The 26,760-nt window shown below is 41.0% G+C and overlaps 2 protein-coding genes across 2 annotated transcripts; both read left to right on the top strand.

Moving 5' to 3' along the window:
• The first annotated feature begins 1,858 nt into the window (after positions 1-1,858).
• Positions 1,859-13,484, top strand: HSPA14 (heat shock protein family A (Hsp70) member 14). Its single transcript, XM_083860329.1, has 14 exons — positions 1,859-1,933; positions 2,044-2,124; positions 2,219-2,301; positions 3,312-3,360; positions 4,163-4,256; positions 4,343-4,433; positions 5,517-5,621; positions 6,199-6,360; positions 6,766-6,921; positions 8,135-8,237; positions 9,745-9,957; positions 10,339-10,512; positions 11,370-11,440; positions 12,707-13,484. The coding sequence occupies exons 1-14, from the start codon at positions 1,877-1,879 to the stop codon at positions 12,783-12,785; spliced, it is 1,518 nt and encodes a 505-aa protein (XP_083716455.1). The 5' UTR covers positions 1,859-1,876; the 3' UTR covers positions 12,786-13,484.
• Positions 13,485-13,791: 307 nt separating this feature from the next.
• SUV39H2 (SUV39H2 histone lysine methyltransferase) lies at positions 13,792-26,713 on the top strand. The gene is made up of 6 exons (XM_083859549.1): positions 13,792-14,329; positions 15,314-15,459; positions 16,400-17,071; positions 18,978-19,124; positions 20,749-20,878; positions 22,250-26,713. The coding sequence occupies exons 1-6, from the start codon at positions 14,206-14,208 to the stop codon at positions 22,357-22,359; spliced, it is 1,329 nt and encodes a 442-aa protein (XP_083715675.1). The 5' UTR covers positions 13,792-14,205; the 3' UTR covers positions 22,360-26,713.
• The last annotated feature ends 47 nt before the right edge of the window (positions 26,714-26,760 follow it).

The raw sequence follows: 26,760 nt of genomic DNA, 5'->3' as shown, positions 1-26,760 counted from the left end.
CTTTTCTTTTGCTAAAAGCATCACAGCGAGTGCCCCCTCACCCCCCACTACCACAATACTTTTTTCCAGTGTGCACAGCTCCCTCCTGCACACTTCTACCCTTTTTCTCTGTTCATTCCTCCGTTTACAAGAGAAGACAGAAAGGAGCTACAATTTGGACATACTCCAAAGGTATTATTTCCAGTTGTATAAGCTTTGTCACGCTGCCATCATCTCTGGAGCACACACTGCTGGCCTCTGAGCTCCAGCCCTTGGGACCCTCAGCAAGCTCAGTTACCCAAAGGAAGATTGCCACGTGGCTCAAGGACTGTGGGATGTGTTCTGGGACAGAAAATTCCTCTGCAACTCCAGCTAACACCTTTCTCCTCTATGTGATCTTGGTCCATTCCTTCAACCTTCCACATTCCATTTATAAAGCAGGTTAAGGACAATCTTTGTTTCAGAGCAATGCAGTGAGAATAAATGCTCCCAGAGGAGCATTTAGACTTCCTATGGAAACAAGATACAAATAAGCACCCAAACCTACACAAATGCTGTCACCTGGAGAGTGTGAGGTTGCAAACGAGGTGGCCTGTCCTGTGACAACTTTGCAGTTCCTTTTATCAGGTCACACAAAATGTGAGGAGCCATTGGCACAGAGCTCTGGCCAGGATGAAAATCTGTGTGAATGATGCTGATTTCCCCAGGAATTATTAGAGGTGTTTTTTTGGTTGGTTTTTTTTGTTTGTTTGTTTGTTTGTTGTTTGTTTGTGGGGGTTTTTTGTTTTGTTTTGTTGTTGTTTGTTTGTTTTGTTTTGTTTTGGTTGGTTGGGGGTTTTTTTGTTTGTTTGTTTTTGGGTTTGTTTTTGTTTTTCTGGTGGGTTTTTTTGGTGTGGTTTTTTTTTCTTTTGTTTGGGGTTTTTTGGTTTTTTATTTTTTGTTTTTGTTTTTTTTTGTTTGGGGTTTTTTTGTTTTGTTTTGGTTTGGGGTTTTTTTTTCTGGGGTTTTTTGTGGTTTTCTTTGGTGGGTTTGTGTTTGTGTTTTTTTTTTTTTTTTTTTTTTAATGGTTTTTTTTTGTTTGTTTGTTTTGTTTTGTTTTGTTTTGTTTTACTTCTCTGTCCTGCAGCATTGAGAATGAATTTCTCCAACAGCATGTAACATTATGGGACACTGAGCTTTGCTTCCAGGCACTGGTCATGCCTTGTTAGGTGATGGAAAACCAGCACTCCTGCTCAACATCCAGCCCTAGATACAGAGATATTTCTGAAATATAGTAAGATTGGACATTAGGAGGGATTTCTGCACAGAAAGGAGGATCAGACAGTGGATCAGGCTGCCCGGGGAGGTGGTGGAGTCACCATTCCTGGAAATGTTTAAGGAAAGGCTGGATGTGGCAGTCAGTGCCATGGTCTGGTTGGCAGGGTGGTGTTCAGCCGTAGGTTAGACTCGGTGATCTCAGAGGTCTTTTCCAACCTCATGGAGAAGGTTCTGTGATTCTGTGATTTACAGCGTCTCCCTTCATTCGTTTTCACTGCCGGCAATAAAACCGCGAGAGGCGCCACGGCCATAAACCACACACGCGCTTGCTACTTTCTCCACTGCACTCTCGATTTCCTATTTTAGTGTCTTTATTTTCTAATTCCGGCACTTTAACCCTCATTTTCTCTCCGCTCGGGTGTCCTGGGTTTAGCAAACCCCCAGGACCAGCCTCCCCCCCCCCCGGCCCCCTCAGCGCCGCTTCCCGCCAAAACCCCGCGCCCCGCGCACAGTCTGCCCCCGTTGCTATGCGCCATGACGCCACTCTCTCTACTTTTTCTGATTGGCTGCTCTGCCGGCGACGGCGCAGCGCGGCGCGGGATTGGCTGGGAGCGGGCCCGCGCGGGGCACGTCGGGGCCGATGGCGGCCATCGGGGTCCACCTGGGCGCCACCTGTGCCTGCGCCGCCGTGTACAAGGTGAGGCCGGGGCCGCCCGCGGGGTGACTCTGCTGCTCGGGGCTCCCCCTCGGCCGTGAAACCCCCGCGGGCTCACGGCTGTGCCCCCTTCTGTGTCTCTCTCTCCCCAGGATGGCCGCGCCGACGTGGTCGCCAACGACGCCGGGGACAGGGTGACTCCCGCGGTGGTGGCGTTCTCGGAGAGCGAGGAGGTGAGGGGTGGGCAGGAGGGAGGGAGGAAGGGAGGGACGATCCGTCGGCTACTCGGTTTTTTCCTGCTTTTGTTTGCCTTTATTTCTCGTTCAGGTTGTTGGCTTAGCTGCGAAGCAGAGCAGGATAAGAAATATTTCTAATACTGTGGTGAAAGTGAAGCAGATCCTTGGGCGGAGGTAAGAGAAGGGGGGGTGAAAGGAGTGGTGAGAAATTTTTCCCCTTTAAGGGTATTTTAACGTCTCAGCACTCATACAGAAGGCATTTCTTAAAAAATCATTCTGTTATCAAAGAGTCACCGAACGGTTTTGTTTGGAAGGGATTTTAGTGATCATCTCCCTTCCCACCCCCTGCCATGGGCAGGGACACCTTCCCCTAGACCCGACTGGTACCATGAGCTTCTCAGCCTGTGTTTTCTTCCGGCAGCAAAGAGATGCTTCTGAAAATAGGAAAGTAGAGAAGAAAAATTGTATTTTATGTCTGAACTTGTCTGTGAAAATCAAGTTGTAAAATACAGTAATAAGTTGCATACGTGCTTTTCATATGTAATTTTCTTAACTATGATTTCTTGTCACCTGATTGCTTTTCTCTGTGTAAAATCCACTGTGGTTTTGTTTGCATGAAGCTCTGTGTTGCTTTTATTGCAATAGTGAAACTATTGATTGGTGCCTGTTGTGATTCCTGTTAGTGGAGCTGTGATCATTTGCACTGGCAATTACAGTGACAGTAGAACTAAACCTCTTGGTTTGGAGTTAACATCAGAGATATGACAAAGCATTTTAGTGATGACCCAGGTGTGTGTTACAGCCCTTCCATAGAAAGCAGCCAAAAGGATGTTGCCCATTCTGGTGTATTTCTCAGCCCTTTTCAGATGCAGAACATCACTGAAATCTTATATAATATTAATGAGGGATAGCAGGTTACAACAATGGTTTTGGCTTTCCTTTTCCATAAGTAGTAGGTGTTTTTTCAATCATAAGTTTTGGGAAAGGAGAATGAAAGATGCCACCAGTCAGAACTGTTAGTTTTCTTCTGCTCTCTGACTGCATCTGTAGAGTGAAAACAGGAATTTTTGGTTCAAGTATAGCTTGATGTGTTGGAGATGTTAAGAGGAATATCAGCAATATGCATTTGTGCAATTAACCTTGAACGCATGATTTATTTTGTTATTTTGAATTTTTATGGACAGCTCTGGTGACCCTCAGGCAAAGAAATATATTGCAGAAAGCAAATGCTCTGTGAGTATGATGATTTGTAAAGTTTTGTGTTTTTCCAGTCATTGTTTGAGCCACACCATGTCTGTGTTCTGTAGTGATCAGCTCTCATCCTGTGCTGTCCCTTTGCTGCTATGTGGAATGTTTCTGGTTTTATCCAGTAGATAACTGTCTGTTCTGGGGTCTGCCAGCATAATACAGTCAGTTACAACAGAATTTTTTTTATCTCTTGACCATTCTCCAGAGAGATGAATCCTAATATATTTAGCTAGTAGCACTGTGGTTTTTCTTAGAGCTGCTGGAAGATATCCAAGTTGCAGCACCTTGTGATTAACATCTTCAACTAATTGATTAAATCTCAGTATTTAAATTTCATAATACTATCCTTGTTGCTAGAAAATTTTGCGAAACAGGAGAAAAATTATCCTGGAAAATACATTGATAACAAAAGAGGGAGTTTTTCCCTGGGTTTTGACTGTTCACATTGCTGTGATTTTATAAATAGCTGGGGGTTTTCTTATGGAATATAACAGGAGTGTACTTTTGTTCTAAACATTGTTTTTGTACTCAGGAAAACTTAATAGAAAGGGAAAGTCTGGACCCTTTAAGTTCTTAAGTGTCCTTATTGTACCTGTCATATGCTACAAGTCTTTTTGTGATCTTTGATAAGCATGGAAAGCATTTATTCCCTTGTGGTAGAAAACTAATGCAGAGAGTGTTTACACAGTTTAGTGCTTTTTTACTTTAAAACAGACCCTGAATTAACATTACTTTTTGTTATTAACCAAATCACTATCTAACACAAGTATGTTGGTTTTGCCTACAGGTGGTTGAGAAGAATGGAAAACTTCAGTATGAAATAGATAACAAACTTATTAACCCAGAAGATGTGGCAAAACTAATTTTCAGTAAAATGAAAGGTATATAATAATTAAGTTCTTAAAATGTCATGTATTTTTTTTTCTTTTTTGCTTTTACTCACCATGCTCTGCCTCTTTCTAAACAGAGACTGCCCAGTCTGCTTTGGGTTCTGATGTGAATGATGTTGTTGTCACTGTACCATTTGATTTTGGAGAGAATCAGAAAAATGCCCTTGGGTAAGAGCATTGAGGTTTTTCTGTTATTTTATGTGCCTAAAACAGATGGGCTGGAAGATCAGCAGTGGGAATTTTGCTGCTGGACTTCAACTTGTGACAGTCTGTTAAGATATTGGGATGTCTAAACTGAGAAAATATGAAAGCAAGAGATTAAATCCTGAGTTGAGAAACTTTTAATGGAGTTTACTGATGTGACTAGAACGAAATTCTGAATCACTGAAGTGAGAGGAAATTTCAATTTCATCAAGGATAGAACCTCATTTCAGATCAGAATCTTCAGTGACCCCTTTGAAATGCAAATAGTTTCTCATCCTCCTCCATAATTTCCCTTCCCTGCCCTTCATACTCCCCAAAGTGGTGCTGCATGGGCTCTTTATATCTGCTTTGTCAGAGTGCAGGTATGGAAAACATGCCAGTTTTCTCTTTGGAAATTCTGTTGTGAAACACTTTTGCTCTAGCAGTTCCTCAGTAGGAAAACATAAGCATGCTTAAAGCTGAGCATAAATGGCAGATAAATCTATTTCTGCTTTCTGATATGTAGAAGCCTTTACATTCAACTGTCATGAAAGAAATAAATAAAGCACACCTAAAAGTTGGTCAGAATACCAATATTGCTCGGGTATAACCTCAAAGTGGAGGAAACAAGTTGTGGGGTATTCCCAGGGTCACTGAAGTTTCAAGAAAACATGTAAGTTAAATGTTGCAAGTTAGTTAGGCAAGTAAAGTAATTTTGTTACCTGTTGAAATATTGTATCAAGGAGTCTTAATAGCACACCTGAAGAGAAGTTACCACCTTTATTTTAGGGTAGGGTGTAGTTGCAGGGTATTTTGCAGTTTTTATGGGGTGTGTAGTCAGATAGACCAGTGTTTTCTTTGACAATGAGCACACAGCAGATCCAATTATTTGAAGGAAACAGTAGCAACTGACCTTGTTGGTACTTTTCCAGTCACTCAATTTTATTAATACCATGCTATAAACAAGGTCTGATTTGGTGGCACATGTAGTTCAGGTGAAATCTTGATAGTGTGTGACTTTAGTGAGATCATTAAAGTAAAATTAAATACTGTTATGCCTCATTGCAGGGAAGCAGCTGCAGCTGCTGGGTTCAATGTTATGAGATTAATTCATGAACCGTCTGCAGCTCTCCTTGCTTATGGAATTGGCCAAGACTCACCCACTGGGAAAAGGTAAAATCCTAATATTGTACTTCTTTTTAAGCTGCTGTACCTAAATCCTGAGAAATCTTAAATGAGGGAATGCTATGTTGCCTTAGCATGAGGCTTGTTTTGCTTTTTTTCTCTCAATCAAGACAATAAGCATTTAAAAGTTGTAATTTTGTAGTGTATTAAATCCCTTTGTTTCGATCTTTATATTTTGAGAATTTTCTTGAAAGATTTGTCTCCAGTTTCCAACTTTCTGTTTAAAAATCTGATTTGCCTGAAGAAAAATGCATTCCTTTTTAAACATATTTTGGCATAGCTGGTTTTAACTGTGGGAGATGGGATCATTTTACATGGGCTGGAAGAACTAAAGCAGAGCTCCTGGGTTCAATCAGTGCATCTGGGTTGTCTTTATGAATATACAGATAATTCACTTTCAAAATAGCAAAGGCTGCTGTCAGCGTGAATTTTTTTTGTTTTGTTGTTTGGTGTTTCTTTACCATTCTCATATACTTGTCTGATTGAAACCTTCAATACACGGTGGTAATCTTTTGACAATGTGTCAAAATTAATGCTACTTTCAATATTTTTTTTAACGTGGCAGCAACGTGCTGGTTTATAAACTGGGTGGAACATCACTTTCTATCACAGTCCTAGAAGTAAACAGTGGAATATATCGTGTGCTGGCTACAAACACAGATGACAGCATTGGTGGAGTTTGCTTCACAGAAGCTCTAGCACAACATTTAGCTTCTGAATTTCAGAGGTAAGATCTGAATTCCAAGCGTGTTGCTGTTAGGACTGGATCCTTCATTATGTGGTGCTTGCTTAAAAAAAAAAAAAAAATCTAGCAGAATCTCTGTGAGTGAAATGGTTCAAATAAAGATGATGCTGAAGGAGCAGTCAGTTGTTTGGGTCTGAGGAGGAAGGCTGGGAAATGCCTGAGTTTGGGTGGATGTTGCCTGAAGTTGGTGTTGAACTGTAAAGTCTCAGCTGTGGACTCTGCTGTGTCAAAATGTGTGCAAACTTTCAGTACTGGCATTGTAGTTAATACTAAAATGTTTACAAAGAACCAGTTCAAGAGCTCTAATCCGTTTTTCCTTTCAGAAAGAGTTACCAGTGAAATTTCTGCCTCTTTAAACTGGTGTTGTCTTGTTTTTTTTAAATACAGGTCTTGTAAACATGATATTAGAGGAAATCCCAGAGCCATGATGAAATTAATGAACAGTGCTGATATTGCAAAGCACTCTTTATCAACCCTGGGAAGTGCAAACTGTTTTGTAGATTCATTGTATGATGGATTGGATTTTGATTGCAATGTCTCCAGGTAAGGCAGATCTTGAAGCTTCTGAAATCTTTCCAGGTGGTATTATAGATGTTGATTCAGTAAGCTTTGATTTCTGATGGTGTTTATTTTAGAGAAGGAAGCGAGACTGAAGGAAGATTTGCTGTTTCATGTTGATAGTTTGTTATGCTGCAATCTGGTGGTCAGGGCAGTCACACCAACAGTGTTGCCCTGATGGTTAGAAAATGAAGCGCAAAAAGGCACAAGGAGACCTCATCTTCAGAGTCTGGTTGTTGATAGGAGGGGGAGTAGATACTGTAATGAGTCAAGGTGCCTGTTTCCTTCCCTTTATTGTTTTTGTTATACTGTTCTTAAAGAAAAGATGGCTTGTGGACTCTTCATCTAAATGAGATCCAGAATGGTAGGAGTTCTGGAACTCTTGATGTGGCTTCTCAGTGAGAGCTGGAGTAGAAAGATCTTTTCTATCTTTTTGTTCCTACTGCTGTGTCCTACTCAGTCTCTTTTCCATTGGGATGATCTCTCACTGAGATTTTCAGCTCACTTTGATTGCTCTTCCAGGCAGCAGCAGCTTTAGCAAGATGAAGCAGACTTTTCCATTCCAGAACTCCAGGAGTTGCAGCTGCTCAAATAAGGCACAGCATGTTTGAAAGTGTGAAAAGCAATAAATGTATAACTGGAGTCAGCTCCTTTTGGATCAGGATGCCAGTCCTGAGGATCAGTGTTGCAGACTTTGATTTGTCAAAGTCATTGTATTGTGCAGAGTAGAACTTCGTTTGCAGGTTTGAAAGAGACAAAAATAGCAAAATCTGATTTTTAATTTGCTTAATCTACTCTCTATGTGAAAATCAGGACACATTTCTAAAAATTGAGTCCTTGTGTCCATTTTAAAGATCATGGAGCAGTTCCAGGATTCTTCTTTATTTTTTTGGCATGAGTCAAGACAGCAATACTGGTGTTGTCAAGACAACAATACTGTTTTTTTTTTCCTCTAAAATACACTGAAGAAGAATGAATGTGCATTTATGTAGGTGTTGTTGATGGAACAAATAGCACAGATATTTCCACAACAAAATCACTTGAAGATTAATAATGTGAAGAGATTTTTTTTTAAATCCTTTAGTACTAGCTGGAGAACTAAAGTATATTCTAAAAGTTATTTTTCTTCCATTTCAGGTATTTGTCTCTAATGGATGACATGAACTCTTTTTTTGAATGTTTTGTTTTTCTCTTTTAGGGCCAGGTTTGAACTTATCTGTTCCTCACTTTTTAGTAAATGTGTAGAAGCAATTAAAAAGCTCTTGCAGCAAGTTGGATTTACAGCAGATGATATTAATAAGGTAATAATAGAAATCATTTGTCTCTACGACACTTCCACAAGAACAATGCTTATGCAGCCTATTTTCCTTGCAGACTGATTATTTCCTGATATATTTAAGCAATTTTTACTGTGATCAAACAAAGTCTATAGATTCAGGATCTTTAGAACTTCTATATTTGCTTTCATTTCAGGTATTTGAAGTTAAGTATAAAGTAGAGTCACATTCAGTTGTGTGTTTTTACTGCTGCATATTGAGTAGATGGGGAGGATCTGTCTCCATTTGGTGCATTTGTGTAGCTCTGTCCAAATCTAAGCTGAGGGGTACTTTCCTTGAGTTCAGTCTGTGAGCTTTGTTCTGCTTTCACTGAACTTTGGACAGGGTTTGCTGACACTTCTGAAGGAAGGCAAAGTTTTGACTTAAAGTTGAACAAATCACTAGTGTCGGTGCCTGTGCTCCTCCTTGCTGCCTTAAAAAACACATGAAGTTTTTGAGGTGCCAAACCAGAGAGCTTTAATCCCAAAGATGGTGAGCAGGGCAGCAAACATAAGTAGTTTAATTCATGTCTCTCTTGCCTTGGTATAAGAGAGGAAATTCATCTCACCCCCTTTGTACCTGTGCTTGGCAAATGGTGCTGCATTTCCTGCTGGAGGAATTGGCTTATCAGGTCTGCAGCTAAAGCTGCCTGGTGCTTTTAATGACACTTGATGTTGTTTCAGAGTCTTAATTACTGTTTGCTGTGTCACATCTGTTTCTCTGATGGGTAATGAAGTATCCCAGGCCACTGTTCAAAGAATGGCTTTTGTGTTCTGGTGGCAGTGGTTTTTAGGTGGCCTTTTAGGCTCTCAGGCTTTAATGCTTTGGATGGAGAGCAGTGAAACACTTTAAATGTAAAGATAAATAACTTCAGAGTTGTAAATTAGGTGTATGTTTTACATGAGGAAAAGTGGGACTTAGCTTTGTTTCCAGATCTGGCTGATTTCAACAGTCACTGCAATAAGGCTTGGACTTAAGGATAATACCTGACTTGCTCCTTCCTACAGGTGCATGATACAAGGGTGAGTGGCAAGCAGCCAAGTTACAACATGGGGAAATTTTAGATTCCAGGAAAGGGATGTGTACTATGAGGAAAATCAGATGCTGATTTAGGGGCCTACAGAGTCTGTGGAATTCATATCTGTGGAGGAAAGGTCCTGAGCAGCCTGCTGTAACTGTGCCTGTTCTGGCCAGGAGGTTGGACTGGATCCCCTCTGGAAGTCCCTTTCAACCTGATGTTCTTTTTGTGATAAATATTTCAATTTTCAAAGTGTTACTTTATCTGAGTGATTCTTACTGTAAGAAGCTTTTCAAAGACATCGTATTTCCTTTAATATCAAAAGCAAAAGTATCAGAAGTCAACCAAAGATTACATAAATTTTTATTTCAACAGCTGCAGATGATAAAATATCCCAGAGCAGTTTGCAGGGTGTGACCTGTCTGTTTTATTTCACAGACTAAAGATTTGAAATTTTTATGATGTGTTTTCCAGGTAGTTCTTTGTGGTGGGTCTGCTCGAATCCCAAAGCTACAGCAGCTGATCAAAGATATTTTCCCAACTGTAGAATTACTGAATTCAATTCCTCCAGATGAAGTTATTCCCATTGGTGCAGCCATAGAGGCAGGAATCCTGCTAGGGAAAGAAACTACCTTGTTAGAAGAAGATGCACTCATTGAGTGTTCTGCCAAAGATATTCTTCTTAAGGTAAGGCTAAATTTAGAATATTAGGAAATTTTACTACTGCAGTGAATATATAGCACTAATTCTGTGTGACTGGTGTTGGAGAAACAGCATTGTTTTATTATTACTTCTACAGATTTACTATAGATTATCAGTATATAGTAACTTAGGTTTATTAACAGGAAAAACTGTTTTTAAGGGGAGATAGATTGTATCTTTTCTGTGTTGTAATAGCTGGATATCTCATTTATAGGAATGTTGGGGTTTGAGTTGCTGTGATGGTAAATGTGACAGAGGGAATGAAGCTTGGATTTCTTTTCTTGAGGAGCATTGTTGTAACACTTCCAGCTCAGTGGAGCACTTAAAGAAAATAATGAACTATATTCTTCTTTTTTCCATTTTCAGGGAGTAGACGAGTCAGGGGCTGACAAATTCACGGTGCTGTTTCCATCAGGGACACCACTGCCAGCTCGAAGGCAGCACACCCTGCATGCTCCTGGGAATATTTCCTCTGTGTGCCTTGAGCTGTACGAGTCACTGGGGAAGAGTCCCATGAACGAAGAGGAGAAATTTGCACAGGTGAGTGTGTGCACACTCCTGTGCACTTCTAACAGCAGCCACCTGGAAATCACTTGGACCTGGGAAAAGAAATGGAAACCAATTCCACCAATTCCAAAACTTGTTGTTAGAAAATTACAGTGACATGCATCTCTCTGTTGTTGGCCTTCTAGTTATTCTTCTGGACATGCAAAACATTGAACTACTTTGTAAAGAAACTGAAATTTCCCTTTTGAATTCCTAAATGCCTGACAGGGTTTGACACTTGGCACTACTGTAATAAGATCACCTGGGCTGAGAGACCTTTACCAGTTATTCCAGTAGTGCACAGATCCTTGAACATTTTAAAAATAAAACTGATGAAGAAAATGGCATAGCTAATGTGCTGATTACTTTTTGATCTTCCTTGGACAGGATCTTGGTATTAAATATTGAATTTGATTTATCACAGTGGTAAGATGAAATGATTCTGTCAAGTGAGGGTTTAAAGTTGTTGGTTAAGGAGTCAACCTGCAGAGAGAGCACAGCTTTTTTTTTAAAGCAGTTTTGATGTACTTTACTTTGAAGGCATCAGGGAAGGGGCAGATGTGTCTGAAATTGATGAAATATTTAAGAAGATTGTTATTGCACCTTAATTCTGCCCAAATATCTTTAAAGGGGATAAGGAGGGGATGTTACCTAATGATTACAGTACTTATTCTAAAGGACACTGTGGGAGTGGTAGGTCCTAGGGATAGATCCTAAACCAAACCACAAAAACAATAGTGCACACAGACAAAATGCATGAATTTTCACATCTTAACTGTTGTCACTTCCTTTGAACTGCTGCACTTGAATAACCTATTATAATCAAACTTTTTTTTTTTTTTTTTTAATAGATTGTACTCCAGGATTTAGATAAAAAGGAGGATGGCCTACATGATATACTAACTGTTCTCACTATGAAAAGGTACCCAAAGCACTTGTTGTTCTGCTGTTTACCCTGCTATGTCACACTTCTGACAAGCAGTCTTTGCTCCTGTTACAGAGTATTTAATATTTTTGAGGAATTTCAGCATTTCGTTGGTCACAGGGCTGTACAGTCCTAGCAGGGGTAAATTCTGTAGAAATGTGGGTTTTCTGCACTACCTTTGGTTCTGTCATTGTTTGATTCCTAAAGAAACAAAGCTTCATACAATGGTGTAGATTATTTTTAGCAACTTCTGAACCGTTGATCAGTTTAACCATGCTTGAGAGCAGTCAGGATCTCAGACTTCCTGTGGAAATGGGTTGGGTAGTTTTGCTGAATGCCCACACTCTTAGGAAAAACTGAAGGAGATTTTGTCTTTTTTAGATTTGAAGGATTGTAGAATTTACAGTGACTCTGTTCTTTCAGAGGCAGGGTTGTTAAGCAGATAAACAGTGCCACAGGAAATTTCTACTTGCTGTTTAAGTTGCAAAAGACTTCATTTTCTTACGTTAGCTATTCAGGTGTGTTAATACCTGTTAATAGACCTCACCTAAAGTGCCTTGTTTGTCATACAGAGATTTATACTGAGCACTGATAAGGGAAACATTTTGGGGGTTACAGATGGAACTCTGTCATGTAGAAAAAACAGCATTATTTGGAAGGAGATTTAAGTAATATTTAGGTGAAAAGGGGAGAGGAAGCTTAGTAGAGGACATCTATTTGTACCTAATTTTTTTTTTTTTGTGACTGTATGTCTAGCTGAAGTAGGGCTCAATATTGTTTCTTAATTCTTGGATTTCAACAATTAAGGTTTTCCTTGTTGAAGGAAATCCTTGGAATTTAAAGACCACTTACACTTCAGAAGTCAAGTTCTCATGCTGTGACAAGACATATTTTTCAATCCATTGCTGTTACTCAGTTCTCACAAAGAATATTTTGAATAATATTACCACATATTCTATCTATAAACCTGTACAAAATAAATTCAATTGCAATATTTAAATGTGTCCCTAGATCTATTCCAGCATATGTAGAGAAGATGCTTTAAGAGTGAGAAGTGCATATAAAAACACTGACTAAATTAAACATAATTTCATAAACCAGTTTTGTCTGTGTTGAAGCATGTTTGTCCCTGGATATTTTGATGCTGATCTGTCATCCTTTCACCTGTGTGAAGACTATTGTTTATCCTCTCTGGCACATGCAGTAGTATAGTAAGTGATGTGTTGAGATAATACTAAACATAATTCTCTCTCTTTTATCTAGGGATGGGTCCTTGCACGTTACCTGCACAGATCAAGATACTGGGAAGTGTGAAATCATCACTGTTGAAGTGGCATCATAGTCTATTTTGGAAGACAACATTTTTCTAACTTGATTTTTGTCTTTTACTAGCTTTTCTACCAAAGCAGTGGCTCTCTGTGATGTCTCTCATGATTCTTAGAGGACTGTAATAAACTAAAGTAAAATGCCACCAAGATAATTTACCACCAAGTCTGTTTAGAGTGTGGTACAGAATGTTAGTCAAGACATGTGAACAGCAGATTGTTAAATTATCTTAATAGCTCTTGATTTACAAAATGCAAAGCACGAATGCTTGTCCCTGTGGTTCAGCAACAAGCATTTTACACAGTTTGAAAATATTTCCTTGGCTAATCAGGTCTTGTACCCATTCAGCCAGTGCATCATCTGTGGCTTCAGTAGTCTGGCTTTGAACCAGTGAGAATGAGACTGGTGAAAATCCACTCTGGTAATTACACTGAAATCCTGTGTGGTCTTGATATTGCCCAAAACCGTGAAGGTGGAGCCCATTTGCCCTGGCCTCTTGAGCAGGTGAATTTATTTTTTTTCAGACTTTTTTTTTCTGTAAAATGGTTTTGTGACATTGCCTGAGAAATGTAAGCGTTAAGTGTGCTTATTTATATGTTATTAAAAAATACACTTTTTTATGCAGATCCTGGCAATCTTCATTCTGTGTGGCACTGTTTTATTGTCATACATTTGTTTGGGTATAAGCTGGCATAATAATAATGAGATGGAGCAGGCAAGTGTGGTTATGGTATATGAGGGTCTCAGCCCAAAGTGCAGTTAAGGTACAACAGTTCAGTTCAGTTCTTACAACAGTGCGTTACTTTGTAAAATAGTGAAAGTGTCACGGGAGAGCCTCAAAATTAGAGAACATAAAGCAAGAGATACCTGTCTGGGTTTGAAGAGGGTTGTATTCCTTTACCTGGGGTTTGAATTGAACTCAAAACACTTCAACAACCTCCTGAAAGGAGCCTTCCTGTCAGTGTTTGCCTGGGAGAAAGGGCCCGACAGGATGAGAGGTTGCTGACTAAAGCTGTGACAGGGGAGATTTGGGTTGGACAGTGGGAGGAATTTCTTCACAATGAAGGTAGTTAGGCATTGGAATGGGCTGTCACAGGGGGTGATGAAATCACCGTCCCCGCAGGTGTTTAAGGAAAGCCTGGAGGTGGCAAACACCTCATCCGAGGAGCGAGGTGTGATGACGGTGTCACTTTTTTTTTTTCTTTTTTTTTTTTTTTTTTTTTTTTTTTTCTTTTTTTTTTCTTTTTTTTTTCTTCCAAGAAGGGCCAGGACCATTAGTTCTGCAGCTGAGGGGCCTGGGAAAGAAGCTGCCTCGCGTTTCCCCCGCCTTTCGCAGGCACTGCGGGGCTCTAAAAGAACAAAAGCCGAAATGGTTTTAACCCCGTCCCGCCTTCCCGGGCCCGTCCCGCGGGGGCCCCTCACGCCAGAGGCGGGAAATGGGCCGGTGGGCGGGGCCACGCGCGCGCCGGGCCCCTCTGCACTCCGCCCCCTTCCGGCGGGGGGCGGAGCCGGCGCGGCCCGAGTGGAGCCCCCCCCCCAACATGGAGGGCTGGCGAGGAGGTGAGGGGGGAGCGGGCTGGGGACGGGCTGCCCGGGCTCCGCCGCTCCCCGCGCTCTGCCCGCCCCGCTCCGGGCGCCGCGGGACCGGGACGGCTGGGAAGGAGGACGGGCGGGGACGCTCCCGCTCAATCTCGGCGGTGGGAGCCGCTACCGGTCCCTGTCGCTTGGCTGTGTCAGGACCGTTCCCACAGACCCCCGGCGGGGCGGGGAGGGAAGGGAAGGGCCGGGGGGGTTCTGCCCGCTCCGCTGCCTCAGGGGAGCTCTGGGAGGAGGGCGGGAGGTGCCTGGGGTAAAGCTGGAGCGGGGGTGGGACGCGGGGAGAGGCGCTGGGTCCCGGCGCGGCCGCGGGAAAGGCACCGCCGCCCCCTCCGGGCTCTGAGGGGCCGGGGCGGGAGAGCCCCGCGGAGCCCGGGGGGAGGCGGGCACGGCCCTGCAGCCGCTCTGGGCTTCATCCAGCCCTTGATCCCGGTGTTTCCCGGGCGCTGGCGCCCTGCGGAGTGTCTCGTCCCTCTAAATCCGCCTGGCTGATAGGCACTCGCGATCCTTCTGGATGGGGGCCGTGGGTCTCTATCTCCCCGTCCAGTCACCATGGTTGCATCGCAAGTGCTCAGTTGCGCTTGACTACAGAAATTTGGCGGTCTCGTTAAAGAATGGAGGTTTTCCTGCTTGCCGTAGTTCAGTTTTGCGATGCTGTAATTGTAGAAAAATTGCCCGGTGTTTAGTCTATCTTTCGCTTGTGGAAGTCTCTGCCCTCCAAAATATTTCTTTATAAGTGTTCTGTACAGAATAGAGGTGCAGGGAGGGAATCATTAACGTGTTTCGCTTGACCCGTTAGAGGAGGGTTGAGCTGGAGACGCTGCAGTTGTACAGGAGACTCGTGGATTGCTGTCACAAATGGTAATGTGGGGACTCTGGGATGAGGCATAATGATTTCAATTTAGCTGAGACATTAAATAGGATTCTTTACCAATTTTCTTATTGTAGCCTGGTATGTGCCATGTCTAGCTTCACTTGAGACCCTCCAAGAATTATGTAGGAAGGAAAATCTCACATGTAAATCCATTGGAATCACCGACAGGAGTCTAAAGAGTTATGAGGTGGAATATTTGTGTGACTACAAGGTAGAAGAGGTAAGAGAAACACGGACCAATTTGATCACTCTTTCAGCTGAAATTTGGAAGCGAGCCAAAGCTCATAATATAAAGCAGCAGGCAGCGAGGACAAAGCTTTTGCTGGCATCAAATTAAATATATTTTGAACTTTGAACTGTAAACAGAAAGTGGTGTAAACTGCTACTTTCAGTATGTGGAAGGAAGATCTTTTCCTGAAATTACAGACATGTTAGAATATGAAATGTTTCATCTTTGCATATCTGATGCTGATGCTTCAGGATGGTAGCTCAGTATGAATTATGATTTCTTTCCTTTATTTGCAGGCAACTATTTCTCTCGTAGTCTGACAAAGAATTAGGGCCATGTGCTGCAAATGGATTCCTGGGAAATTCAGTCTCAGGATTTGTCCTTGTTAGAGTTATTTGTCCTTTTTAAATAAGTACAAAATGTATGCTGCTTCATTGTAAAAACAATATTACATGTATCAAATTAATTACTGTTCTGGGAGGATGGTTGATATTACCAACAGTGGGGTTTAGACTTTTATTTTTGCTAAATTTTGGATTTATTTTTTTTGTTCTGTATGTGTTACGAGTGCATTCTGCTTGTGCATAGGGGTCATACAGCAAGTTAGCATAACTTACCACCTGCCCTGACAAACTAGCCTCCTCCTCCTCCAGGTATGCCTTTAGCAACCAGAGTTCATCCCAGCTTTTGATTTCTTTGCCCTTAGAGATGATTGGCAAAGTATGCAAAGTTGTGCTATAAGTTAATTTGCAAACAGAAAACCTGATTTTTCTCTTCTCCCCAGCTGTAATTTTTATGGGGACACCAAGGCTTTCTGCCGTGTGTGCTGATCCTTAGCACCAGAGCTCTTGTTTTGTCTGTGTGCTCTGTGATGCTGGATTTTCAGCACCATGAACTCTGGCTAAACCTGTATCTGTTTCTGTATTTCAAGGGCAAAGCCTACTATCTTGTGAAATGGAAAGGATGGCCAGAATCTTCAAATACTTGGGAACCTCGGAAACATTTAAACTGCCCTCTGCTTGTCCAGAACTTTCTTAGAGACAGGGATGAATACTTGTCTCGGGGGAGAGAAGGCAAAGCAATGAAAGTGAGGAACCACGTTAAAACTTTGAAACCTGCAATTGCAGATTATATTGTCAAGAAGGCTAAACAAAGAATAGCTCTGCAGAGGTGGAAAGAAGAACTCAACAGGAAAAAGAATCACAAAGCAATGATTCTGGTAGAAAACACCGTGGATCTTGAAGGCCCTCCTTTAGACTTCTACTACATCAATGAGTATAAACCTGCTCCAGGAATAAATGTGCTCAATGGAATAACAACTGGCTGTGAATGTGCTGACTGCCCTGCTGAGAAGTGCTGTCCAAAGGAGGCTGGGTTTATTTTGGCTTACAATAAACGTAAGAAATTGAAAATCCAGCCCGGCTTGCCCATCTATGAGTGCAATTCATATTGTAGGTGTGGGCCTGACTGCCCCAATAGGATTGTACAGAAGGGGACCCCATATTCCCTCTGCATCTTCAGAACCAACAATGGCCGTGGCTGGGGAGTCAAAACCCTCCAGAAAATTAAAACCAACAGTTTTGTGATGGAGTATGTTGGAGAGGTAGGTATGTATTTATCTCGTGTAGGTGAAATAGATACAATCAAGGGAGTGTTAGGTAAAATCTTAATGAGCTTTCTCTCAAATTTAACACTTTTTCACCCAGAGGGTGGTCAGACACTGGAACAGGCTCTCCAAGGAGGTGATCATGGCAACAAGCCTGGAGTGTTTGGACAATACTCTCAGACACATGGTGTGATTCCTGGGGATGTGCTGGGCAGGGCCAGGACTTGATGATCCTTGTGGGATTCTTCCAACTCAGGATATTCTACAATTTCACTATATAATAGATCAGTCTGCTTTTGAGTAGAGAGATAAAGGGACCTTCGACTTGACAGCAAAATTATGTTGTCCACAACATTCCCTCATTCCAGAGCAGTTGTAAAAGGTGAAAAGTAAAGAGAATATTTGTCTCATATGGCTCTAAAGAATTATTTTAGATACATGCCCTGATAGTATTTCTAAAGGTAAGTCCTTAATTTCTTTCATGGCAATCATATTCTTCATTCTTCCCTGATCATCTTTTTGTAGTTTTTGCCATTCCCAAAGCACAGTCATTATGGAACTCCCTGCACAGACTTTCAGTCCCTTTTCTGTTTTGTCTGAATTTCTAAGGTAATATTTCCAAGCATATTTATTACTTTTGATTAACAAGAATACTTATATGACTTTTTATTAGCAAGAATAAGACTCATAGTATGGACATTTTCTATTTATTCAATCTCATACTATTTCAAAGACAACTTTTATGTTATAAAATACAGACCTTGAGTTACTCTTGAGATTTTGTATTGCCCTGTGTTTATGCGGTTCAGCCTCTGCTCTGTTCCAGCTCTTCACACCAGCAGTTCCTGGCAGCCTCTCTGTTACAGTGTGTTGCATTTCTACCACAAACCTGCCTTGCTATTATGTTGACTCAAAGTATTTCCTTCTGTTCCTTTGTACAGTGTTCATGGTTTTAAGTAGATTTCCTCCTGGCTTCCTGCCCCAAAGTTTCTAATTTCTCATGTTCATCCATTTCCTTTAAATATGAAAAAGGTCAGACACTCCAAGTATCTCTGTTAATGCAGAAAGGTGATTATGTAATTTTGTTGCTTAAAGGAAAGAGTGTGTATTTACTGTTTCACCTGAATCTACTTAATATCTACTGCTGAGTTCTCAAATCTCATCTGTCAGATTTTAGAGGGATTTGTTGTCCAATTCCATCACATCTTGTGTCTCTCTTGCTGCCAAATTATGATTTCTTTGCTGAATCTGCACAACAGAATGTGTTTAATGTGACAGGCTGCAGGTGAAGCTGTTTAAGCTGTTTTATCTGTCCACAGTGACACACTCACCTAATTGAATAGACTGAGCTTTGGGAAGTGATGGCTGTTTGAGCTGCCATCAATAGGATCTTTCATTGCAGTCCAAAATAGCAGGAAGAGAGGAACTGAATACTGGGCTGTAAATGTGCCTGGGTTTTAAAGAGTGATACCTGGTGATCATCTGTGCAAAGGGAAAAGGTTGAATCTTGGTTTTATGTGAAGTAAATGAGGCTTTCTGGGTCTAATGGAAAAAGTGTGTATGTAGAAACTTCAGGTAATAACAGTTGATTGTATTGTCATCATCAAAATGATTAATAGAGGGTACTGCTATTTTTTTTTTTCCAGAGACAAGGTAGTGCTGTGCATCAGCTGTAGACAAATTGCATCCAGAGAAGGCTCAGTCAATAATTAGTTCAGCTGTATGTACTCTTATGTGTTCTTCATTCATTAGATGGAATCCTATTTCAACATCAAAAACTTATTGTGGCATTTTTTACTAAGTATTTTTTCTAACTTGATTGTGATCTTTGTTTTGAGTTAGTAATAGTTAATAATATAATGCAGGTTTCTTTTTTCATTTTTTTCCTTTTTTTTTTTTTTAGGTGATTACAAGTGAGGAAGCAGAGAGGCGAGGCCAGCTCTATGACAACCAGGGAAATACATACTTGTTTGATTTGGACTATGACTCAGATGAATTTACAGTAGATGCAGCTCGATATGGAAATGTGTCCCACTTTGTGAACCACAGTGTAAGACCCTGTTTTCTATACTAAGAATTTGGAGAATTATCCTAAATGTGCAGTCTTCTACTGTAAACATTTCCTTATTATGTTCACAGTTTTTCTGGAGTAGTTTGCTTCATTTCAGCTCACTCCAATTAATCAGATTATATAATAAATAGAAATCTTGGCCTTCCTTGAATTGAGACTGCCTACAAAAATCTAGGGGAGAGATGCTGCCTGAACTGGACATCCTATAGGACTGGAGTTTTCACTAAATCAGCTGATTCTAGACAACCAAAATAGGGTTGGTTTGAGTGTGTTTTATTCTGAGTACCTGAAATTCTTAACATGTGACAGGTGTAAATAAAATCAGCCAGGAGTCAGAGATGACAGGAATTGATGTGTTATTTTGTAGCCAGGCAGGAGGGAATGTTACTCTGTATTTTGTCCTGCAAACGTGGTAGAGGAAAAAGAAAATTCCTGTGCTTTCTTAGGTATCTACAGGGGAGAAATATAATTTTCCCTCCCAATCTAAACTTCCCAGAGAACTCAGAAATAAATTTTAATACACAGTTTTTGTAGTGTTTTGTTCAACTGAAGTACGTAAAGCAAGAAGGCTGAGCTGCATTTGTAAGGATTCCTGAACTAAAAATTATTATTTCTTACTGATCCAGTGTTTGTGGGGTATGCAGTCAGTGTTCTACAAATACAGAAAATTCATGTCTTCAGGTTTATGAGATGATGATACTTATATTTCATGGAGGCTTGCCAGGGAGAAGGATGAAGAACAGTTTTAGATACAGACAGTTGCTCTTCACTTTTGCAAACGGGAGTGAAGTATTCTCAGCCTTCAGTGTAAAGTTAAATGTCTGTAACTTCACTTCTGATTATTTAATGTGAAATAATTACATCTTTATATATGTAAAGACATGTACATTTTATACATTTTCTGTAACTTCACTTCTGATTCTTATATTTCACTGTTAAAGAAAAAAAAAGCATGCAGAGTTTAACAGTCTCAGGAACTACTGACTTCTGACACTTAATCCAGAGAAAATGAGGGAGTGGTTTCTAGTTCCATCGTAGTGACCCTTACCCTCTTCCTAGCTCCGAGGCCATGGCAAGGAATTCAGAAGCCAAGCAGGTTTGCTGTTTGCAGTGGAAATTCATGCACAGTATGAAGATGTTATCTCTGGCCTGGAAGCAATGCTTAAACATCAGTACAGAGTAGTGAGTTTGTGGGGTTTGAAACACTAGATTGTTTTTACAACTTTAATTCCTTTTATGGGTTTCGTTGGTACATACTAGCATATGAATGTAGCTCTAATTATTTTGTCACCATTTTTGTTGTCACCTTTGAAGGTGCCATTTTTTTATTAGGTATATTAGTGTATTAGTGTAATAGGCATATTAGTGTAGTCTGCACATTGTGCAAAGGTTGCCTTCCTGGAAGGACTTGAATCTGAGCTAAGAATGTTCTCCTGGAACATTATTTCAATTTGCTGATTTGAGAAGATAACTTAATTGCAGGCTTCTGTCACTGAGACAAGAACTTATTCTTTCTTTGCTATGATCTTGGTTTACTTAAACACTTCAGCAAAATTAAATGTTAATTTTTCTAAAGAGAAACTGCTTTAATTTTTGCTTACAGTGTGATCCAAATCTTCAAGTCTTCAACGTGTTTATTGACAACCTCGACTTGCGTCTTCCTCGAATAGCGCTGTTCTCTACCCGAACCATCAAGGCTGGAGAAGAGCTAACCTTTGATTATCAGATGAAAGGTCTGCACATTTAAACCTGGTTCTTGTGGGAGTTTTGGGGTGCTGGTGGGTTTTACTGCAGCCTGAATGATGGTAGCATTTCAGCTCAGGCCTGGCTTTTTATAACACAGCTCTGGCTTTCAGAACAGTCATGACTCATGGCGTGTAGTGCAGAGAAGAGCACACCCAGAAGCTTTTGCCTGCATCTCTAGTGCATTGCCTCCCTTGGTGCTCCTAGCACATCAGGGATTGTGGCTGGATTGTCTGGTGAAGCAAATGATTTTGAAGCTTTGTCCCAGGAATGCTCAAAGGAATGGTCAGGTTGCCCTTAAATAAAGCTTTCCTTTATTCAGATCAGCATTTCAGGTAAACTATTTTCTAGGCAGTCTGCTAGTGATAGTTACCAAGATAGATACTAAGGGAGTTCTAACAGCTCAGCAGCATGAGTCACCATAGGTTTGAGTTCTGATATCTGTAGGCCTCAGTTGTGGATGTAGGTCCTATGGAACAGCTGTTTGAGCTGGGATAGAGTTAATTTCTTCTCAGTAGCTGGTCCAGTGCTGTGTTTTAGATTCAGTATGAGAATAATGTTGATAACATTATTCTTGACTTTTCTTAAGTCAAGGACTTTTTTGTGTCTCATGCTTTACCAGTGAGGAGGTACTCAAAAAAAGAAAAAAAAAAAAAGCAAAAAAAAAAAGCTGGGAGGGAGCATAGACAAATGAACTAGTCAAAGGGATATTCCAGAGAATGTCATGCCCAGAGTAGAAACTGGGGAGAAATCCAGAAGGGGATGATCAGAGTTCAGGGATGGCCTCTGGGCATCAATGAGCCATAAGCAATTGTGTGTGCATCACTTGTGTTTGGTTTTTTCTTTTACTACTACTACAATTACTAATAACAGCAATAATCAGCATAATCAGAATATCATAATTATTACAATATTTTACTGTTTCAATTATTGAACTGTTCTTATCTCAACCTACAAGTTTTACTTTTGGTTCTTTTCCCTGCTCCACTGGGGTGAAAGTGAGTGAGTGTGTGTGGTGTTTCATTGCCAGCTAGGCTTAAACCACGAATTGATCTTGAGTCTTAAAATTCCTCTGTCTCTCTGTTTGTGACACTGACATTGAAGGCCCTTGAAGGCCAGCTGCACTCTCAGCTGATACCTGGGGGATACAAAGCTCAAGTCTGAGTTTTGGATTCTGATGCATGTACAAGGTGTTGTACAAGTAGCTGTAATGAGGGTGTCAGTAGAATTTGAGTACAGCTTCATACACAGCTCTTTGAACTGGGTTGTTAGAAGGGCTTTAGAAGCTGTTTGAATACTGAGTATGATCTATCTTGGTCTATCTTTTAGAACTTCCTTACTTATGTTCATCTGTGTTGCAGGTTCAATAGATCTGACTTCAGACTCTGCTGAAGGTCTTAGCCCATCCAAAAAGAGGATCAGAACTGTCTGTAAATGTGGAGCCGTGTGTTGCAGAGGTTATCTCAACTGAGTTCGGGTATCCAAAGTCACAAATATTTTGCTCTTTTTTTAATGTGTTTTAAGAAGACTCTTCTTTCACACATATATTCAAGTATTCTTACATCTAATGTAAATAAGGATGGTGAAAACAAGGTACTGTGTTTGTAATTGAAATGGCATTGGCCAAAGAAAGAGATTGTAGTGTTTCAAACCAATACAAAACTGATAATGGGGATTAAAAATCCATTTTTCTAGAGCAGTTGTTTAGGAAGCTGTAAAATGTATACAAAGAATGTACCTTGATTTGAATATTCCTAGAATCATAGAATAAGATGGATTGGAAGGGACCCTCAAGGGTCATTGTGTCCAACTCCTAGTCCTGCACAGGACATCCCCAAGAGTCACACTCTGTGCCTGAGAGCATTGTCCAAACACTTCTTGAACTCTGCCAGGCTCAGTGCTGTGACCACTGCCCTGAGGAGCCTGGTCCAGTGCCCAATCACCCTCTGGGTGAAGAACCTTTTCCTGATATCCAACCTAAGCCTCCCATGACCCAGCCCCAGGCTGTTTCCTCAAGTCCTGGCACTGGTCACCAGAGGGAACAGATCAGTACATGCCCCTGTTTCCCCTTGTGAGGATGTTGAAGAGCTCAGTGGGGTCTCCCCTCAGTCTCATCTTCTGCAGGCTGAACAGACCAAGTGACCTCAGCTGTTCCTCATAAGTTTTCCCCTCAGACCCTTCACCATCCCCGTGGCCTCCTTTGGATGCTCTCTAATGGTTCAACGTTGTTTTTTACATTGTGGTGCCCAAAGCTGCCCCAGCTCTCGAGGTGAGGCCGCCCCAGTGCAGAACAGAGCAGGACAATCCTCTCCCTTGCCTGGCTGCTGATGCTGGGCCTGATACACCCCAGGACAGGGCTGGCCCTCCTGCCAGGGCACTGCTGGCTCCTGTTCAGTGTCACAGACATTTGAGGGTGAGCTTTCAGCCACAGGCCTTCAGGAGCTGATTCCAGTGGGATGAAGCCATGCTACATGTTTTCTCTACCTTGAGAAATCAGGAGGCATTTGATTTGAATTCTAAATCTTAGTTGACAGTTCTTTTGCTTTTTTGTTATATAATGAAAAGCTTGAAGATCTTAGCAATAACATTCATGGCACCAGGGTGAGGGATTAAGGAGAGCCAGTGTGTAAATAAATGTTCACAGGAGTGCAAGTTGTAAAATGTCCATGGAACTCCATGCAAGGGAAGTAATTGCAGAAAGAAAATTAGAGAGGCCAAAGCTCAATTAAAACTTAACCTGGCCACTTCTTTAAAGGATAGTAAATAATGTTTTTATAAATACATTAATAGCAAAAGGAGGGGCAAGGAAAACCTCCATTTTTTACTGGACACAGTAGGGGACTATAGTACCAAAGATGAGGAAAAGGCTGAGATACTTAACACTCTCTTTGCCTCAGTTTTCAACATTAAGACAGTTTTTCTGTCCTCAGGACAACTGGCCTCCTGAGCTGGTAGACAGGGATGGGGAGTAGAATAGTCTCCCTGTGATCTAGGAGGAAGCAGTTAGAGACCTGCTGAGTCACATAGATGCTCACAAGTCCATGGGACCAGATGGGATCCACCCTAGGGTGATAAGGGAGCTGGCAGATGAGCCCACCAAACCACTCCATCATTTACCTGGAGAAAAGGAAGCTCAGGGCTGACCTTAACTTTCTCTACAACTCTAACAGAAGGGTGTAGCCAAGTGAGGGTCAGTCTCCCAGGGAACCAGCAGTTCAACAAGGAGGCATAGTTTCAGGCTGTGCTGGGTGGAGGGCATGGTTAGGTTGGACATTAGGAAAAAATCCTTCACAGAAGGGGTGATTGGACATTGGAATGGGCTGCTCAGAGAGGAGCATCCTGAAGGTGTTTTAAAAAGCATGGATGTGGCACTCAGTGCCATGGTCTGGTTGACAAGGTGGTGTTTGGTCATAGGTTGGACTTGATGATCTCAAAGGCCTTTTCCAGCCTAATTGATTCTGTAACTGGTATTAACAGATCCCAAGTGTAAAATTTGAACTTCTTAGCTGATGTTATGTAGGATGTTTTCAGTTGTTATGCTCTGGTTTTTAGTTAGGATTCTATAGGAGGACTGCAGTTCCACAGAGCATTTGTAAATATGGAATTGTCAGAAGTAACATTCACTGTTTGTTTTCATTGCAGAAATTTGGCAGTCATGGCTGAAACAAGTTGCTGGCTGCAGTTTGGAAATAGATAGCAAAAGGTTAAGGAGAGCAGCCCATTGTCTAACAAAGCAAATGAATTGTGGAGATATGCTCTGCTATCTGTTAGGTGCAAAAGAGCCCTGGGATTGATGTATATTCACAATTGGTTTGGGTTAGATTTTTACATACTGTGTCTTTTTTACCTAGTGACAGACTTTTAAGCTACTAGGCCTGTATTTTCTGGTTGCAAAAATGTTAACTTCAGTGAAGTTAGACTAGGGGTGAGTATTACCCATTTGCTGTAGACATTTGTAAGATGTTCTTGAATGTAAAGGCTGAGAAATGTGCTGTTCTTCAGCTGCTTGAGTCATCTTTTTTTTTTTTTTCCTGATCATCTTAAAAGTTGTCTTAATCTATTCATAACATATGCTAAGTTTTGCTTGGCTTCAGAACCACTGAAGAACAGTTGAGGTAGGTGATGAGTGGAATTACAGCCAGGGTCCATGCTCTAAGGATGATCCACTTGCTTTTCTCTCATGGATTCAAAGCTGGTAAAACTTGCATATTGCTTACCAGTCATGTAAATGTTGACAGGGTCAGGCAGAATAATGTTGCTCCATAAATGGATGCTCCATAGCTGGATGCTGGCTATGTATCATATGTCAGCTAGTTACCTTTATAAGGTGCACAGCTGTTGGCTCAGGTGAATGAAGTCAAGTACCCAGCATGTAACTGTTTACTTAATTTGTTAGAAAATGCCTTAAATTCCATGTTAATTACTAGCACTTCAAAAAGAGCATTTCAAGATTGTTCCTTAAGAAGCACAGTTGCATTTGTACTGAAGATCTGGCTCTTTGGTAGCAAATGACATTTTATATGCTACTAGCCAAAATCAGTTTTACACTTTTGGTGAAGAGCATGGGCCACTGGAAATGCTGTGTGAGTTTTGTAATCTACAATACAGAGATACACTTGAAATAGAGACTTTATATTCTTTAATGAATAGGAAAAAGTTTGCTTAGATTTAAAAGTATTTGATGTGATCAGGCTCACCTGTATCCACACAATTGACGAATGCTGAATCATATCCGTTTTTATCATGCCCTATCTCTAACGATTTTTCTTTTTAATTTAAGTGGAATGTGGAGCTTTAATGTCAGCAAACTCGTTTGGAGTCATTAGTGCTTTCTCTTGCATGTAGCTCAGATGAGCAGTGCATTCCATGTGGATGGAATCTGCAGTCTCCAGCTCCTTAATCCTCCGCAGTCTGCAGCCCGCGCTGTCCCTGCAGGATGGAGCGGCTGCGGCAAGAGATGGATTCTTACTCCAGCCTCGCCTGTGCTGGGGGCACAGGGCAGGCCCCAGGCTCTTTCTCTCCCCATGGCCAGTTTGAGTTAAATATTGCAAGTTTGATTTAAATATTACAAGTAGATGCATTTTAGAAGGTAACGGTTGTGGCAGCTGTACTGGAGTGCAGCGTCTGCCTTTTCCAGAGGCAGAGATGTTATCACCAGCACTGGAATAATGCTGCTGTTTGTTAAGGAAATGTGTGTTATCTTCTGCCATAAATAAAGAACTGTTAATTTATGTTCTGCGAGGTAGCAGTATTTTGTATTTATTTGAAGGAAACCCATGGATCCAGTTTCCAACGTAGGAGCCTCGAACAGTATTTTATATTTACATATTCACAATGTATTTGGATTGCAGTCAGTGAATTAGCTTAATGAGACACTGTCGCTTTTAAAACTCCTTTTACTGTTTTTATGAGTTTGGCAGAAAATTGCCAAACTGGAAATGGAGAAAAAGCTTTTTTAAATTTCTTAGGGAAGCTAAACCAGCCCAGCTTCTGCCTTTGTTTTGCTTTGTGGTCTGTTGGCATTGTCATGGTCACCAGTTCAGTCGTGTGTATGCACTTCTTGGGGGCTGGTGACCTGTGACCTGTCCTCCAGCTGTTCTTTTTTTGTTGGTTTTGTTTTTTGATAGCAAAATTAAGGCTGAAAGATCATCTGTAAGGAAAGCTATTGCCTATTTATTTAATCTCCAAGTTAAGTTAATCTTGGTTATTTTTAATGTATGTTTTAGGAACTGTATTAGAATATGCAGTTTGTAAGCTCAGGAACATTTTCTTTTCATACTGTGTCATCTCTAGTATTGCTATCTTCCTATAGTTTTTGATAAAATAAATTAAATTTAGTTTTTCTCTTGTTGTTGTCATTTTTAAAAAAATA

The sequence above is a fragment of the Zosterops lateralis genome, assembly GCF_965231275.1.
Source record: "Zosterops lateralis genome assembly, chromosome: 4".
In the NCBI taxonomy this organism is placed as follows: Eukaryota; Metazoa; Chordata; class Aves; order Passeriformes; family Zosteropidae; genus Zosterops; species Zosterops lateralis.
This window is presented reverse-complemented; position numbering and strand designations above follow the sequence as displayed.

What these genes read in the sequence shown, in the direction of transcription:
- HSPA14 (XM_083860329.1), top strand. Translation starts at nt 1,877, where the DNA reads ATGGCGGCCATCGGGGTCCACCTGGGCGCCACCTGTGCCTGCGCCGCC. An exon ending in AAGCAGATCCTTGGGCGGAG is followed by an intron (nt 2,302 to 3,311) that starts GTAAGAGAAGGG and finishes TTTTATGGACAG; the next exon opens with CTCTGGTGACCCTCAGGCAA. An exon ending in AATTTTCAGTAAAATGAAAG is followed by an intron (nt 4,257 to 4,342) that starts GTATATAATAAT and finishes CTTTCTAAACAG; the next exon opens with AGACTGCCCAGTCTGCTTTG.
- SUV39H2 (XM_083859549.1), top strand. Translation starts at nt 14,206, where the DNA reads ATGGGCCGGTGGGCGGGGCCACGCGCGCGCCGGGCCCCTCTGCACTCC. An exon ending in TGATGGAGTATGTTGGAGAG is followed by an intron (nt 17,072 to 18,977) that starts GTAGGTATGTAT and finishes TTTTTTTTTTAG; the next exon opens with GTGATTACAAGTGAGGAAGC. An exon ending in CCCACTTTGTGAACCACAGT is followed by an intron (nt 19,125 to 20,748) that starts GTAAGACCCTGT and finishes TTTTGCTTACAG; the next exon opens with TGTGATCCAAATCTTCAAGT.